At 43.6% G+C, this 19,070-nt stretch overlaps 1 protein-coding gene across 1 annotated transcript in view; it reads right to left on the bottom strand.

Annotated features, from left to right (window-relative positions):
- Positions 1 to 19,070, bottom strand: part of gpc3 (glypican 3) — a 386,092-nt gene that overhangs the window by 116,115 nt on the left and 250,907 nt on the right. The window contains exons 4-6 of the mRNA XM_071411469.1: positions 16,719 to 16,861; positions 14,031 to 14,159; positions 5,205 to 5,316 (exon numbers count right to left, since the gene is read on the bottom strand). Coding sequence (XP_071267570.1) covers positions 5,205 to 5,316; positions 14,031 to 14,159; positions 16,719 to 16,861 — 384 coding nt within the window. The remainder of the gene's footprint in view (positions 1 to 5,204; positions 5,317 to 14,030; positions 14,160 to 16,718; positions 16,862 to 19,070) is intronic.

Genomic DNA, 19,070 nt, shown 5'->3' with positions numbered 1-19,070 from the left:
CACACACACACAGAGGGAAGCTGACCTGACCTGGGCTCCCTGTTGAAGCAGAGGGGGGTTCAGTCCTGCATGTCAACAGCCAGAACCTTACAACAACAACCAGGGAGAACACAGATCTCATTGGCTGATACAACCAACTAGCTACTGAGTCAGACTGGGAGGGTATGGGCGGGCACCTGTTAGCACCCTCGGCTCCCTCTGAGGTGGGTTGTCATGGAAACGGAGGAGCAGTTGGTATGTAGGGGGCCTTGATGACAGACAGCAGAGGCTTAGTCAGTGTGTTGATGGTGGAGCTGGTCCTGTTGCCCGTCACAAAAACTTTGATCCCCACATTGTCAGAATAGTTCAGGTAGCAGTGACCTAATTGATAGTAAGGTGTTGTGCAATAATTTAGCAATGTACAATATTTTGTTTTTTTAATAGGTATATTAGAATGTCTATCCAATAGTAATGTGTTTCTATGAGCAATGTTTTTAATTCTGTGTTGAACCATGTCTCTATGTCCTGATGTTTCCATGTCCTGATGTCTCCATGTCCTGATGTCTCTATGTCCTGATGTTTCCATGTCCTGATGTCTCTATGTCTTGATGTCTCTATGTCCTGATGTCTCTATGTTCTGATGTCTCCATGTCCTAATGTCTCTATGTCTTGATGTCTCTATGTCCTGATGTCTCTATGTCCTGATGTTTCCATGTCCTGATGTCTCCATGTCCTGATGTCTCTATGTCATGATGTTTCCATGTCCTGATGTCTCTATGTCCTGATGTTTCCATGTCCTGATGTCTCCATGTCCTGATGTCTCTATGTCCTGATGTTTCCATGTCCTGATGTCTCTATGTCCTGATGTTTCCATGTCCTGTCTCTATGTCCTGATGTTTCCATGTCCTGATGTCTCTATGTCCTGATGTTTCCATGTCCTGATGTCTCTATGTCCTGATGTTTCCATGTCCTGATGTCTCTATGTCCTGATGTTTCCATGTCCTGATGTCTCTATGTCCTGATGTCTCCATGTCCTGATGTCTCTATGTCCTGATGTCTCTATGTCCTGATGTCTCCATGTCCTGATGTCTCTATGTCCTGATGTTTCCATGTCCTGATGTTTCCATGTCCTGATGTTTCCATGTCCTGATGTCTCTATGTCCTGATGTTTCCATGTCCTGATGTCTCTATGTCCTGATGTCTCTATGCCCTAATGTCTCTATGTCTTGATGTCTCTATGTCCTGATGTCTCTATATCCTGATGTCCCCTGATGTCTCTATGTCCTGATGTCCCCTGATGTATATATGTCCTGATGTCTCTATGTCCTGATGTCTCTATATCCTGATGTCTCTATATCCTGATGTCCCCTGATGTCTCTATGTCCTGATGTCCCCTGATGTATATATGTCCTGATGTCTCTATGTGCTCATGTCTGCTGATGTTTCTATGTCCTGATGTCTCTATATCCTGATGTCCCCTGAAGTCTCTATGTCCTGATGTCCCCTGATGTCTCTATGTCCTGATGTCCCCTGATGTCCTCTGATGTCTCTATGTCCTGATGTCTCTATGTGCTGATGTCTCTATGTGCTGATGTCTCTATGTCCTGATGTCCCCTGATGTCTCTATGTCCTGATGTCCCCTGATGTATATATGTCCTGATGTCTCTATGTCCTGATGTCTCTATGTCCTGATGTCCCCTGATGTCTCTATGTCCTGATGTCCCCTGATGTCTCTATGTCCTGATGTCCCCTGATATCTCTATGTCCTGATGTCTCTATGTGCTTATGTCTCTGTGTCCTGATGCCTCTATGTGCTTATGTCTCTATGTCCTGATGTCCCCTGATGTATCTATCTACTGATGTCTCTATGCGTGTATGTCTCTATGTTCTGATGTCCCCCGATGTATCTATGTCCTGATGTCCCCTGATGTATCTATGTCCTGATGTCCCCTGATGTATCCATCTCCTGATGTCCCATGATGCTGCTATGTCCTGATGTCCCCTGATGTCTCTATGTCCTGATGTCCCCGGATGTATATATGTCCTGGTGTCTCTATGTCCTCATGTGCCCTGATGTCTCTATGCCCTGATGTCTCTATGCCCTGATGTTTCTATGTGCTGATGTCTCTATGTACTGATGTCTCTATGTGCTGATGTCGCTATGTGCTGATGTCTCTATGACCTGATGTCCCCTGATGTCTCTATGTGCTGATGTCTCTATGACCTGATGTCCCCTGATGTCTATATGTGCTGATGTCTCTATGTGCTGATGTCTCTATTTCCTGATGTCCCCTGATGTCTCTATGTCCTGGTGTCTCTATGTCCTGATGTCTCTATGTGCTGATGTCTCTATGTCCTCATGTCCCCTGATGTATATATGTCCTGATGTCTCTATGTGCTGATGTCTCTATGTGCTGATGTCTCTATGTCCTCATGTCCCCTGATGTATATATGTCCTGGTGTCTCTATGTCCTGATGTCTCTATGTCCTGATGTCTCTATCTCCTGATGTGCCCTGATGTCTCTATGTGCTGATGTCTCTATCTGCTGATGTCTCTATGTGCTGATGTCTCTATGACCTGATGTCCCCTGATGTCTCTATGTCCTGATGTCTCTATGTGCTGATGTCTCTATGTCCTGATGTCCCCTGATGTCTCTATGTCCTGATGTCTCTATGTGCTTATGTCTCTGTGTCCTGATGCCTCTATGTGCTTATGTCTCTATGTCCTGATGTCCCCTGATGTCTCTATCTACTGATGGCTCTATGTGTGTATGTCTCTATGTCTTGATGTCTCCTGATGTATCTATGTCCTGATGTCCCCTGATGTCTCTATGTCCTGATGTCCCCTGATGTATATATGTCCTGGTGTCTCTATGTCTTGATGTCTCTATGTCCTGATGTCCCATGATGTATCTATATCCTGATGTCCCCTGATGTATATATGTCCTGGTGTCTCTATGTCTTGATGTCTCTATGTCCTGATGTGCCTTGATGTCTCTATGCCCTGATGTCTCTATGCCCTGATGTCTCTATGTCCTGATGTCTCTATGCCCTGATGTCTCCATGTCCTGATGTGTCTATGTCCTGATGTCTCTATGTCCTGATGTCTCTATGACCTGATGTTTCTATGTACTCATGTGTCTATGTCCTGATGTCTCTATGTCCTGATGTCTCTATGACCTGATGTCTCTATATCCTGATGTCCCCTGATGTATATATGTCCTGGTGTCTCTATGTCTTGATGTCTCTATGTCCTGATGTGCCTTGATGTCTCTATGCCCTGATGTCTCTATGCCCTGATGTCTCTATGTCCTGATGTATCTATGTCCTGATGTCTCTATGACCTGATGTCCCCTGATGTATCTAAGCCCTGATGTCTCTATGCCCTGATGTCTCCATGTCCTGATGTGTCTATGTCCTGATGTATCTATGTCCTGATGTCTCTATGACCTGATGTTTCTATGTACTCATGTGTCTATGTCCTGATGTCTCTATGTGCTGATGTCTCTATGACATGATGTCTCTATGTCCTGATGTCTCTATGTCCTGATGTATCTATGTCCTGATGTCTCTATGCGCTGATGTCTCTATGACATGATGTCTTTATGACCTGATGTCCCCTGATGTCTCTATGACCTGATGTCTCTATGACCTGATGTCCCCTGATGTCTCTATGTTCGGATGTCTCTATGTCCTGATGTCCCCTGATGTCCCCTGATGTCTCTATGACCTGATGTCTCTATGTCCTGATGTCCGCTGATGTCTCTATGTCCTGATGTCTCTATGACCTGATGTCTCTATGTCCTGATGTCCCCTGATGTCTCTATGTTCTGATGTCTCTATGTCCTGATGTCTCTATGTGCTGATGTCTCTATGTCCTGATGTCTCTATGACCTGATGTCTTTATGACCTGATGTCCCCTGATGTCTCTATGTCCTGATGCCTCTATGACCTGATGTCTTTATGACCTGATGTCCCCTGATGTAACTATGTCCTGATGTCTCTATGACCTGATGTCTTTATGACCTGATGTCCCCTTATGTCTCTATGTTATGATATCTCTAAGGCTACCCAAAACGTTTGACCCAAGTTAAACAATTTTGAGGCAATGCTACCAAATACTAATTGAGTGTATGTAAACTTCTGACCCACTGGGAATGTGATGAAAGAAATAAAAGCTGAAATAAATCATTCTCTACTAATATTCTGACATTTCACATTCTTAAAATAAAGTGTTGATCCTAACTGACCTAAGACAGGGAATTTTTACTCTGATTAAATGTCAGGATTTGTGAAAAACTGAGTTTTAATGTATTTGCCTAAGGTGTATGTAAAATTCCGACCTCAACTGTAGCTGCAGAGTAACCTACATTCCATATGGCTGAGTCAGAACCAGATAGTTATACAGAGTAACCTGCATTCCATATGGCTGGGTCAGAACCAGAGAGCTCTAAAGAGTAACCTGCATTCCATATGGCTGGGTCAGAACAAGGGGTAGGGGCCAGGCCCAGGGATAGGGGCTAGGCTCAGGGATAGGGGCTAGGCTCAGGGATAGGGGCTAGGCTCAGGGATAGGGGCTAGGCCCAGGGATAGGGGCCAGGCCCAGGGGTAGGGGCTAGGCTCAGGGGTAGGGGCTAGGCTCAGGGGTAGGGGCTAGGCTCAGGGATAGGGGCCAGGCCCAGGGGTAGGGGCTAGGCTCAGGGGTAGGGGCTAGGCCCAGGGGTAGGGGCTAGGCTCAGGGATAGGGGCTAGGCTCAGGGATAGGGGCCAGGCCCAGGGGTAGGGGCTAGGCTCAGGGGTAGGGGCTAGGCCCAGGGGTAGGGGCTAGGCCCAGGGGTAGGGGCTAGGCTCAGGGGTAGGGGCCAGGCCCAGGGGTAGGGGCTAGGCCCAGGGGTAGGGGCTAGGCCCAGGGGTAAGGGCTAGGCTCAGGGGTAGGGGCTAGGCCCAGGGGTAGGGGCTAGGCCCAGGGGTAGGGGCCAGGCCCAGGGGTAGGGGCTATGCCCAGGGGTAGGGGCTAGGCCCAGGGATAGGGGCTAGGCCCAGGGGTAGGGGCTAGGCCCAGGGGTAGGGGCCAGGCCCAGGGGTAGGGGCCACACATGTGCCCTCCATCAACAGCCTGTTTTGACTGACCTGAGCATAAACATATATGAAAGTACCCACAAACGCATAAATGCACGCACGCACGCACGCACGCACACACACACACACACACACATGCAGACCACCTGGTTGATGTGTTTGAGTTTGTCGATGATCTGGGAGATGACTGGTTCAGGGGCTTTGATCTTAGGGTCAGGGCCATGAGGGTGAGAGCGCTTCACACCTGGGACAGGAAACCTGGGAAAGACAGAAAAATAAAATACAATTTTTGTTTTCATCAGATCCATTTTTGAAAAGCTGCGTTGTTCTGTTTGGTGTTAAATAAATCACATGAATGGTATGGTGAACAGGACATTTGACTACACTCCACAGACTAGTGCCCAATATGAAGCTCTATCGCCATCTAGTGTTGATAAGACAAATAAACGCTCTTCAGACAGGATTTTAACAATTTAGAAACAAATCACCAGTAACTCGAGGTGCATTCATAAGTCAATAATTGAATATTATGTGTAAGATAAGATGTGATGCATGGTCATACGTCATATCCCCAATCTATCTTCCAGTCAGTTTACTACGTAGAGTAGTGATAACATTTGATTTGATAACCTGAATCACAGAACGGAAAGCCCCAGTTCCAGACGGATAAGATCCTGCAGAGGCGTAGTCTGAGGTAGGTAGGTGGAGGAGGGAGAAAAATATGTTGGAACTTCCTCTCTGTATATTGTACTGACACAGTCCAGGTTGGAACTATTCCTCTGTGTTATATTGTACTGACAGAGCCCAGGTTGGAACTCTTCCTCTGTGTTATATTGTACTGACACAGTCCAGGTTGGAACTCTTCCTCTGTGTTATATTGTACTGACAGAGTCCAGGTTGGAACTCTTCCTCTGTGTTATATTGTACTGACAGAGTCCAGGTTGGAACTCTTCCTCTGTGTTATATTGTACTGAAGCAGTCCAGGTTGGAACTCTTCCTCTGTGTTATATTGTACTGACAGAGCCCAGGTTGTTACCCTTCCTCTGTGTTATATTGTACTGACAGAGCCCAGGTTGGAACTTCCTCTCTGTATAATGTACTGACACAGTCCAGGTTGGAACTCTTCCTCTGTGTTATATTGTACTGACACAGTCCAGGTTGGAACTCTTCCTCTGTGTTATATTGTACTGACACAGTCCAGGTTGGAACTCTTCCTCTGTGTTATATTGTACTGACACAGTCCAGGTTGGAACTCTTCCTCTGTGTTATATTGTACTGACACAGTCCAGGTTGGAACTCTTCCTCTCTGTATATTGTACTGACAGAGTCCAGGTTGTTACCCTTCCTCTGTGTTATATTGTACTGACAGAGTCCAGGTTGGAACTCTTCCTCTGTGTTATATTGTACTGACAGAGTCCAGGTTGGAACTATTCCTCTGTGTTATATTGTACTGACAGAGTCCAGGTTGGAACTCTTCCTCTGTGTTATATTGTACTGACACAGTCCAGGTTGGAACTCTTCCTCTGTGTTATATTGTACTGAAGCAGCCCAGGTTGGAACTCTGCCTCTGTGTTATATTGTACTGACAGAGCCCAGGTTGGAACTCTTCCTCTGTGTTATATTGTACTAAAGCAGCCCAGGTTGGAACTCTTCCTCTGTGTTATATTGTACTGACAGAGTCCAGGTTGTTACCCTTCCTCTGTGTTATATTGTACTGAAGCAGCCCAGGTTGGAACTCTTCCTCAGTGTTATATTGTACTGACACAGTCCAGGTTGGAACTCTTCCTCAGTGTTATATTGTACTGAAGCAGTCCAGGTTGGAACTCTTCCTCTGTGTTATATTGTACTGACAGAGTCCAGGTTGTTACCCTTCCTCTGTGTTATATTGTACTGAAGCAGCCCAGGTTGGAACTCTTCCTCTGTGTTATATTGTACTGACAGAGTCCAGGTTGGAACTCTTCCTCTGTGTTATATTGTACTGACAGAGTCCAGGTTGTTACCCTTCCTCTGTGTTATATTGTACTGAAGCAGCCCAGGTTGGAACTCTTCCTCTGTGTTATATTGTACTGAAGCATTCTCCCAGGTGCTGTCGTGCTCTCTGCTACGCCTGGCTTTAACCCTTTATGAGCCAAACTCTGATGCTATCAGCATGTCAACCTCGGAGAATGGCCCCACGCACGCAACCAGACAGGTGTGTTTACACAGCTGAATAGAAGAGGAACACACCCCCAAAGGAATGTGAAACTGATTAAAGGATGACTGGCTCACACAGACTAAGGCATAGCTAGCTGCCTGTGCACCATCACGATAAGGGTGAAAATGATTGATGTTATCTTACAGTATATCCTCTCATAGAGAGCTGTCACGCATGCTCCCGCTCTCCTTTTCTGGCGCTCGAGGGCGCCAGGCTGCCCTTCATTACGCACACCTGTTACCATCACTACGCACAGCAGCGCTCATTGGACGCACCTGGACTCCTTCCCGTTGTTGATTTCCCTGTCTATAACTGTCTGCTCCCTGTGTCTGCATTGTTACTTTGTCCTGTCTCCAGCTTCGATCCTCACAGAGAGAAATGGTATGGCATCTTTTTTTTTTCTTCAGTTAACTGACTGATATTATCTCATAGAACAAAACGCATCAGATCTCCTAAGCCTGTGTTAACCTTATTTTCGGCGTTTATCCCAAAACTCTAACCCTAACTCATCGAAATGGCTGAACAAACCAGAGATAACTAATTTCATTTTTTTTAGGATTACAAGTTGGCGATCAAACTTTCATTGAGACAAATGTGCGTTTAAACGGTAAGGACAATTTAACCAGCGAGGACAGTGATGGGTTGCTGAGAACAGGAAAGGAAAGTGATGGTTTGCTGAGAACAGGAAAGGAAAGTGATGGTTTGCTGAGAACAGGAAAGGAAAGTGATGGTTTTCTGAGAACAGGAAAGGAAAGTGATGGTTTGCTAAGAACAGGAAAGGAAAGTGATGGTTTGCTGAGAACAGGAAAGGAAAGTGATGGTTTTCTGAGAACAGGAAAGGAAAGTGATGGTTTGCTGAGAACAGGAAAGGAAAGTGATGGTTTGCTGAGAACAGGAAAGGAAAGTGATGGTTTGCTAAGAACAGGAAAGGAAAGTGATGGTTTTCTGAGAACAGGAAAGGAAAGTGATGGTTTTCTGAGAACAGGAAAGGAAAGTGATGGTTTGCTAAGAACAGGAAAGGAAAGTGATGGTTTGCTAAGAACAGGAAAGGAAAGTGATGGTTTTCTGAGAACAGGAAAGGAAAGTGATGGTTTGCTAAGAACAGGAAAGGAAAGTGATGGTTTGCTAAGAACAGGAAAGGAAAGTGATGGTTTGCTAAGAACAGGAAAGGAAAGTGATGGTTTGCTAAGAACAGGAAAGGAAAGTGAGGTCAGAGGAAGAGGAAATGGAGTGTCTGAAGAAGCCAACAGATGTAGGGAGGAGCGGTGGCACAGTGTGAAGCCATAGGCTGTTCATATCTCTATGACACACCCCCTCTCCTCCACCCCCCTCTCCCAACACTTCTCTCACCAACCCTCCTCCCTCCTCCCCACTCCTCTCCTCCCCGCTCCATCATCCATCAGCTCCTCATTAATACGGTGCCACCTAACTCATACTTTTCATTAAACCCTTAATTACATTTCCACCGTTATTTATCCTTCTAATCACATTAATAATACAGAGACATGTGATATACTACCAGCAGATAGAGGACATACACTGTATATACAAAAGTATGTGGACAACCCCTCAAATGAGTGGATTCGGCTATTTCAGCCACACCCATTGCTGACAAGTGTATAAAATCGAGCACACTGCCATGCAATTTCCATAGACAAACATTGACAATAGAATGGCCTTACTGAAGAGCTCAGTGACTTTCAAGGTGGCACCGTCATATGATGCCACCTTTCCAATGAGTCAAGTGCTGTTATTGTGAAGTGGAAATGTCTAGGAGCAACAACGGCTCAGCCGTGAAGTGGTAGGCCACACAAGCTCACAGAAAAGGACCGGCGAGTGCTGAAGCACGTAGCATGTAAAAATTCTGTCCTCTGTTGCAACACTCACTACCGAGTTCCAAACTGCCTCTGGAAGCAACGTCAGCACAAGAACTGTTCGTCAGGAGCTTTATGACATGGGTTTCCATGGCCGAGGTGTAAAGCTTGCTGCCGTTGGACTCTGGATCAGCAGAAACGCGTTCTTTGGAGTGATGAATCACGCTCAACCATCTGGCAGTCTGACGGACGAATCTGAGTTTGGCGGATGCCAGGAGAATGCTACCTGCCCCAAAGCATAGTGCCAACTGTAAGGTTTGGAATAATGGTCTGGGCTGTTTTTCATGGTTCTGGCTAGGCCCTTTGGTTCCAGTGAAGGGAAATCTTAACACTACAGCATACAATGACATTCTAGACAATTCAGTGCTTCCAACTTTGTGGCAACAGTTTTGGCATGACAATGTCCTTGTGCACAAAGCGAGATCCATACAGAAATGGTTTGTCGAGATCAGTGGGGTAGAACTTGACTGGCCTGTAGAGAGCCCTTACCTCAACCCCATCGAACACCTTTGGGATGAATTGGAACGCAGACTGCGAGCCAGGCCTAATCGCCCAACATCAGTGCCCCGACCTCACTAATGCTCTTGTGGCTGAATGCTGCGGGGACTTGCTTCCAATGTTCCAACATCTATTGGACAGCCTTCCCAGAGTGGAGGCTGTTATAGCAGCAAAGGGGAGACCAACTCCATATTAATTAACGCCCTTTATTTTGGAATGAGATGTTGGACGAGCATTTGGTCGTGTAGTGTACTTTTGGTAGTGTAGGTCATGATAGGCTGATGACGGCTAGTGATTAGATGTTAATAGCTATGATACATGCTATGGGCTAGGAGCTGCATCTCAGTGTTGCATAATGACACACAAAGAGCAAAGTGTGAATGAAGTGGTGGAAAATAAATAGAATTTGCACTAACAAATTCTGCAATATTTAGATAGGGACACAACTTGAATATGACATTAGATTACTAAGAGAAAAGTGGCATGTTTATTTTCAGTGCTGTGAGTTTGCCCACATCCTTTTGTGTGGTGTGAGGAGGCACCCTGAGTGTTTAAAAACATATTTGAGATGATGTGAAGGTGTCATTCCTCTGATCTTGGATACAGGTGACGAGAGACACATTTAGCTCAGACCTCGATGTGTCTACAGAAATAGTGTGAGAGGCATTCTGAGCTGGAGATGAATCTGCCCTGTGTAAAAGCTATGATACGTTAAGCCCTTTTGGTATGAACTGGATGAGAAGAAAAGAAGATATGACTCAAATCAAATCCAATTGTATTTGTCACACGCTTCATAAACAGCAGGTGTAGACTAACAGTGGAATGCTTCATAAACAGCAGGTGTAGACTAACAGTGGAATGCTTCATAAACATCAGGTGTAGACTAACAGTGGAACACTTCATAAACAACAGGTGTAGACTAACGCTTCATAAACAACAGGTGTAGACTAACAGTGGAATGCTTCATAAACAGCAGGTGTAGACTAACAGTGGAACGCTTCATAAACAACAGGTGTAGACTAACGCTTCATAAACAACAGGTGTAGACTAACAGTGGAATGCTTCATAAACAACAGGTGTAGACTAACAGTGGAATGCTTCATAAACAACAGGTGTAGACTAACGCTTCATAAACAACAGGTGTAGACTAACAGTGGAATGCTTCATAAACAACAGGTGTAGACTAACAGTGGAATGCTTCATAAACAACAGGTGTAGACTAACAGTGGAACGCTTCATAAACAACAGGTGTAGACTAACAGTGGAACGCTTCATAAACAACAGGTGTAGAGTAACAGTGGAATGCTTCATAAACAACAGGTGTAGACTAACAGTGGAATGCTTCATAAACAGCAGGTGTAGACTAACAGTGGAATGCTTCATAAACATCAGGTGTAGACTAACGCTTCATAAACAACAGGTGTAGACTAACAGTGGAATGCTTCATAAACAACAGGTGTAGATTAACAGTGGAACGCTTCATAAACAACAGGTGTAGACTAACAGTGGAATGCTTCATAAACAACAGGTGTAGACTAACAGTGGAACGCTTCATAAACAACAGGTGTAGACTAACAGTGGAACGCTTCATAAACAGCAGGTGTAGAGTAACAGTGAAACGCTTCATAAACAACAGGTGTAGACTAACGCTTCATAAACAACAGGTGTAGACTAACAGTGAAATGCTTCATAAACAACAGGTGTAGACTAACAGTGGAATGCTTCATAAACAGCAGGTGTAGACTAACAGTGGAATGCTTCATAAACATCAGGTGTAGACTAACAGTGGAACGCTTCATAAACAACAGGTGTAGACTAACAGTGGAATGCTTCATAAACAACAGGTGTAGACTAACAGTGGAATGCTTCATGTATTTGTGAGTTGCATAAAGACATGAGTTGCATTTGTGAGTTGCATAAAGGCATAAAGACATGAGTTGCATAAAGACAGTTGGAAATATAGTCTTCTCTCAGAGAAGACATTGACAGTTGGAAATATAGTCTTCTCAGAGAGGACATTGACAGTTGGAAATATAGTCTTCTCTGAGAGAGGACATTGACAGTTGGAAATATAGTCTTCTCTCAGAGAGGACATTGACAGTTGGAAATATAGTCTTCTCTCAGAGAGGACATTGACAGTTGGAAATATAGTCTTCTCTGAGAGGACATTGACAGTTGGAAATATAGTCTTCTCTCAGAGAGGACATTGACAGTTGGAAATATAGTCTTCTCTGAGAGGACATTGACAGTTGGAAATATAGTCTTCTCTGAGAGGACATTGACAGTTGGAAATATAGTCTTCTCTCAGAGAGGACATTGACAGTTGGAAATATAGTCTTCTCTGAGAGGACATTGACAGTTGGAAATATAGTCTTCTCTCAGAGAGGACATTGACAGTTGGAAATATAGTCTTCTCTCAGAGAGGACATTGACAGTTGGAAATATAGTCTTCTCTGAGAGGACATTGACAGTTGGAAATATAGTCTTCTCTCAGAGAGGACATTGACAGTTGGAAATATAGTCTTCTCTCAGAGAGGACATTGACAGTTGGAAATATAGTCTTCTCTCAGAGAGGACATTGACAGTTGGAAATATAGTCTTCTCTGAGAGGACATTGACAGTTGGAAATATAGTCTTCTCTCAGAGAGGACATTGACAGTTGGAAATATAGTCTTCTCTCAGAGAGGACATTGACAGTTGGAAATATAGTCTTCTCTCAGAGAGGACATTGACAGTTGGAAATATAGTCTTCTCTGAGAGGACATTGACAGTTGGAAATATAGTCTTCTCTCAGAGAGGACTGACAGTTGGTTGCAGAAGGACATTACAATCCCTCCATCCCACACCCTCTATATCTCTTTCCCTCTCTATCCCTCTGTCTCTTATCTTTAACCCTCTCCCCCTCTTTCTCCCTCTTTCTCTCCCTCTCTCCCTCCTTCCCTCTCTCACCATATCTCCATCTCTTCCTCCCTCCGTCTCCTTCCCTCTCTATCACCCTCTCTCCACTGGCCCGTAATTACCCCCCCAGGATACCTCGGCCCCCTCGCCACTCTGCTCTCTTCCCCCTTGGACGAGGCAGTAAGCCTTTTTATCTCTGAGAGTGTCCTCATCTCCTCTGTGACAGGCGCACTGTGACTGAGGAAGGGCTGCCAGCCTGCGTGCTACAGACTGAAGGGTCTGGAATTGAGGACACAGGAAGGAAGCTAGTAAGACCCCATGGGTCATATTCAATAGGCACTAAACAGAAGAAAACAGACTGATTTAGGGAGGGACTACCTAAACTTGTCCAATAAGAATCTCTCATTTTCGTTTTCTGTTGCAATTTATTTTGTTACGTTTTGCTACTGTGTGCACTAATGAATACAGCCCTGTTTTTCTTGTAAGGAATAAGAGCTTTGAGGAGATGCATTGTGACTACGTGAGAATCTCAACTGCATACTCCTCGCGTCCTCTCTCCTCTCTCTTCACCTCCTTCTCAAAACCTATTGGAGCAGAAGGTCAGAGGGGAGGGACCACTGGCTTTCTCATCCAATGGGTTTTGATAAGGCGCGAGGAGAGAAGAGAGGAGTATGCCAGGAGTAAGCAATTGAGATTCTCCCTATATCTAGGGTTGCTATACAGGCTTATATGCTTCTTGAGGGGAAAAACATTAACTTCCCTCACCTCTCATTTCAATCAGAAGTGATGCTTTTGCATTGATTAGAATCAATATAAAATCATTATCTGAGGAGAAATAAAGTCGAACTAAGTGAGGCAAATTAAAATTGGGGCCAGATGAAGAGAGAGAACAAGGGAGAGAGGGAGAGAAAGTTACGATGCTGGAGCAAGGGAGACAGGAGGTGAAGTGAAATATTGCAGAATCCAAATTGGGTTCTGTGGGGTGCAGCGAGACATGGGCGAAGGATGAGAGAGCGATCGAAACAGCAATTAACCGAGCAGGAAAGAAGGAGAAAGTGCGACTGACATTAATAACCTTCTCATAGAGAGACAGAGTCAAGATTTACACTCACACACTGTCGGAGATGAGGCTCCACTGCAAAGCTCATCACTTCTACACAAACTTCACCTTCAACCGACCTACACACTCTTTACTCAAGGATAGAGATCATTCAAGTTTAATGTATTTTGTACATCTGACACATCTATACGATGGAACGAGATAGAGACATATTATATCCCAATAAAACCACAACCAGATTGTATAGTGTGCTGTTTAGATTGGTACAAGGCTGTATTTAGCATCACAATACTACTGTGTATAGGCATCAGTTGGGTTTACAAACCCGACTATTGCAGTAAACACAGGGTGTGTCTATAATGGCAACCTATTCCCTTTATAGTGCTCTACTTTGATCATCAGTACCTTTTGGGGTGCACCCACAGACATCAATCAGCATGTCCTTTACCTGTTTGTAATTTCTTGTCCGTTCCAGCAGAGGGAGTGGTTGCTTGGCGCTGCAGGCTCCCGGCTACACAGAGCCTCTCCCAAACCACTGAAGAAGGAACTGAATCCCCTCAGGCTGGAAATAAACTCCCTGAGGGAGAGAGGGAGGGATGAGAGGAGAAGAGAAAAAAGAGAATATCATTAATAATGGTAATGATTATATTATTATTACATTACAGCATAGCTAATAATGCTGGTCAGCAAAGAGGAGGGGAGAGTGGACAGAGAGCGAGAGAAAGAGAGTGAGAGAGAGAGAGCGAGAGAGAGCGAGAGAGAGAGAGAGAGAGAGAGAGAGCGAGAGAGAGAGCGAGAGAGAGAGAGAGAGAGAGAGAGAGAGAGAGAGAGAGAAAGAGAGAGGGGGAAACATAGATAAACCGGCAAATTAAACATCATTATATGAGATGGAGCGAGAGACAGAGAGGAAGAGATATAGAATGAAGGAGGAAATTAAAGAGTCTAATGGTGGGGACAGTGAAGGAGATCCCTAGAGAGACATAGAGAGAGAGGGAGATATTCAGCTGTAGAGAGTGACTGTGTCCCAAATGGAACCCTATTTCCTTTATAAAGCACTACTCTGCTCAAAAGTAGTGCACTATAAAGTGAATGGTAGTGCACTATAAACGGAGTAGGGTGCCGTTTGCAATGCAGGTGAGGGTTTGTGTGCCTAAAAGATATTAATCTGGCCACTCTGCTAAAGCCATCGGCCTGCTGAGAATCAGTACTCTGTTCATTTAAGCCTGTTCCTGGAAAGTGAGTGTATAATGCACTAGAGTGGAGGGAGGCTCACTGTCACTCTCATAGTAAAGTAGGCTAGCAGCAAACACAGTCAAACAGGGTGCCACACGTGTGCACAGATACACACAATAGCAAGACACACACAGACACAGACACAGACATAGAGACAGAGACACACACACACACACACACACACACACACACACACACACACACACACACACACACACACACACACACACACACACACACACACACACACACACACACACACACACACACATACACACACTACCACATCTCACCTGCTCCACTCCAACACTGACTACTACAACTAATCTACTCTACTCCAACACTGACCACTACAACTCACCTGCTCCACTCCAACACTGACTTCTACAACTCACCTGCACCACTCCAACACTGACTTCTATAACTCACCTGCTCCACTCCAACACTGACCACTAAAACTCACCTGCTCCACTCCAACACTGACTTCTATAACTCACCTGCACCACTCCAACACTGACTACTACAACTAATCTACTCTACTCCAACACTGACCACTACAACTCACCTGCTCCACTCCAACACTGACTTCTACAACTCACCTGCACCACTCCAACACTGACTTCTATAACTCACCTGCACCACTCCAACACTGACTTCTATAACTCACCTGCTCCACTCCATCACTGACCACTACAACTCACCTGCTCCACTCCAATCACTGACCACTACAACTCACCTGCTCCACTCCATCACTGACCACTACAATTCACCTGCTCCACTCCAATCACTGACTACTACACCTCACCTGTTCCACTCCAATACTGACTACTAGAATTCACCTGCTCCACTCAGACAATGACTACTACACCTCACCAGCTCCACTCCAGTACTGACTAATAATACTCACCTGCTCCACTCCAGTACTGACTAATACAACTCACCTGCTCCACTCCAAAACTGACTACTAAAACTCACCTGCTCCACTCCAGTACTGACTAATACAACTCACCTACTCCACTCCAATACTGACTACTAAAACTCACCTGCTCTGTGGTCTGTGGTCTATGGTCTTTAGTCTATGGTCTATAGTCTATGGCTTATAGTCTATGGTCTATGGTCTACAGTCTATAGTCTATCTGCTAATAACATCTGGACCTGAGACCTTTCCCCAGCTCCTACCCATTAATCTGAACCTTAGTCCTTTTCCCCAGCTCCTACCCATTCATCTGGACCTTAGACCTTTCCCCAGCTCCTACCCATTCATCTGGACCTTAGACCTTTCACCAGCTCCTACCCATTCATCTGGACCTTAGACCTTTCACCAGCTCCTACCCATTCATCCGGACCTTAGTCCTTTCCCCCAGCTCCTACCCATTCATCTGGACCTTAGACCTTTCACCAGCTCCTACCCATTCATCTGGACCTTAGACCTTTCCCCCAGCTCCTACCCATTCATCTGGACCTTTGACCTTTCCCCCAGCTCCTATCCATTCATCTAAACCTTAGTCCTTTCCCCCAGCTCCTACCCATTCATCTGAACCTTAGTCCTTTCCCCCAGCTCCTACCCATTCATCTGGACCTTAGACCTTTCCCCCAGCTCCTACCCATTCATCTGGACCTTAGACCTTTCCCCCAGCTCCTACCCATTCATCTGGACCTTAGACCTTTCCCCCAGCTCCTACCCATTCATCTGGACCTTAGACCTTTCCCCCAGCTCCTACCCATTCATCTGAACCTTAGACCTTTCCCCCAGCTCCTACCCATTCATCTGGACCTTTGACCTAAATATTTCTTAATCGTTAAATGCTCTAACCTCCTATATTCCTCTTTCTACTCTGCTCTACTTCATAACCCCTGTCTGTTCCCCCATCCTTCAATCCCTCTCTTCTCAACCCAGCATTACCTGCGGCGACCAGCCAAGGTCTCCTCAGGATCGTAGGGTAAAGGCTGTGGGTTGCGGGACGCCTGGGCAGCAGGGGTCTGGTCAGGAAAGGGCGCCACTGAGCGAGACACACGCTGGGGGCCGTGGCCACACGTACTGCTCACCTGGAGGGAGGGATGAAGGGAGAGTGTCAAGGACAGGGGGAGAGGTAACCATAAGAGACTGGACATACTATACATAGTAAATCATATCATTATCTAGTAGCATCAACTCACATTGATATATCATATCATTATCTAGTAGTATCAACTCACATTGATACATCTTATCATTATCTAGTAGCATCAACTCACATTGATACATCTTATCATTATCTAGTAGCATCAACTCACATTGATACATCTTATCATTATCTAGTAGTATCAACTCACATTGATACATCTTATCATTATCTAGTAGTATCAACTCACATTGATACATCTTATCATTATCTAGTAGCATCAACTCACATTGATACATCTTATCATTATCTAGTAGCATCAACTCACATTGATACATCATATCATTATCTAGTAGCATCAACTCACATTGATGCATATTATCATTATCTAGTAGTATCAACTCACATTGATACATCTTATCATTATCTAGTAGTATCAACTCACATTGATACATCATATCATTATCTAGTAGCATCAACTCACATTGATACATCTTATCATTATCTAGTAGTATCAACTCACATTGATACATCTTATCATTATCTAGTAGCATCAACTCACATTGATACATCTTATCATTATCTAGTAGCATCAACTCACATTGATACATCATATCATTATCTAGTAGCATCAACTCACATTGATACATCATATCATTATCTAGTAGTATCAACTCACATTGATACATCATATCATTATCTAGTAGTATCAACTCACATTGATACATCTTATCATTATCTAGTAGTATCAACTCACATTGATACATCTTATCATTATCTAGTAGTATCAACTCACATTGATACATCTTATCATTATCTAGTAGTATCAACTCACATTGATACATCATATCATTATCTAGTAGTATCAACTCACATTGATACATCTTATCATTATCTAGTAGCATCAACTCACATTGATACATCTTATCATTATCTAGTAGCATCAACTCACATTGATACATCTTATCATTATCTAGTAGCATCAACTCACATTGATACATCATATCATTATCTAGTAGCATCAACTCACATTGATACATCATATCATTATCTAGTAGTATCAACTCACATTGATACATCATATCATTATCTAGTAGCATCAACTCACATTGATGCATATTATCATTATCTAGTAGTATCAACTCACATTGATACATCATATCATTATCTAGTAGTATCAACTCACATTGATACATCATATCATTATCTAGTAGCATCAACTCACATTGATGCATATTATCATTATCTAGTAGCATCAACTCACATTGATACATCTTATCATTATCTAGTAGTATCAACTCACATTGATACATCATATCATTATCTAGTAGCATCAACTCACATTGATGCATATTATCATTATCTAGTAGCATCAACTCACATTGATGCATATTATCATTATCTAGTAGCATCAACTCACATTGATACATCATATCATTATCTAGTAGCATCAACTCACATTGATGCATATTATCATTATCTAGTAGCATCAACTCACATTGATACATCATATCATTATCTAGTAGTATCAACTCACATTGATACATCATATCATTATCTAGTAGTATCAACTCACATTGATACATCTTATCATTATCTAGTAGTATCAACTCACATTGATGCATATTATCATTATCTAGTAGTATCAACTCACATTGATACATCATATCATTATCTAGTAGTATCAACTCACATTGATACATCTTATCATTATCTAGTAGTATCAACTCACATTGATACATCATATCATTATCTAGTAGCATCAACTCACATTGATACATCTTATCATTATCTAGTAGCATCAACTCACATTGATACATCTTATCATTATCTAGTAGTATCAACTCACATTGATACATCTTATCATTATCTAGTAGTATCAACTCACATTGATACATCTTATCATTATCTAGTAGCATCAACTCACATTGATACATCTTATCATTATCTAGTAGTATCAACTCACATTGATACATCATATCATTATCTAGTAGCATCAACTCACATTGATACATCTTATCATTATCTAGTAGTATCAACTCACATTGATACATCTTATCATTATCTAGTAGTATCAACTCACATTGATACATCATATCATTATCTAGTAGTATCAACTCACATTGATACATCTTATCATTATCTAGTAGCAT

Source organism: Salvelinus alpinus, chromosome 7 (assembly GCF_045679555.1).
Source record: "Salvelinus alpinus chromosome 7, SLU_Salpinus.1, whole genome shotgun sequence".
Lineage (NCBI taxonomy): Eukaryota > Metazoa > Chordata > Actinopteri > Salmoniformes > Salmonidae > Salvelinus > Salvelinus alpinus.
This window is presented reverse-complemented; position numbering and strand designations above follow the sequence as displayed.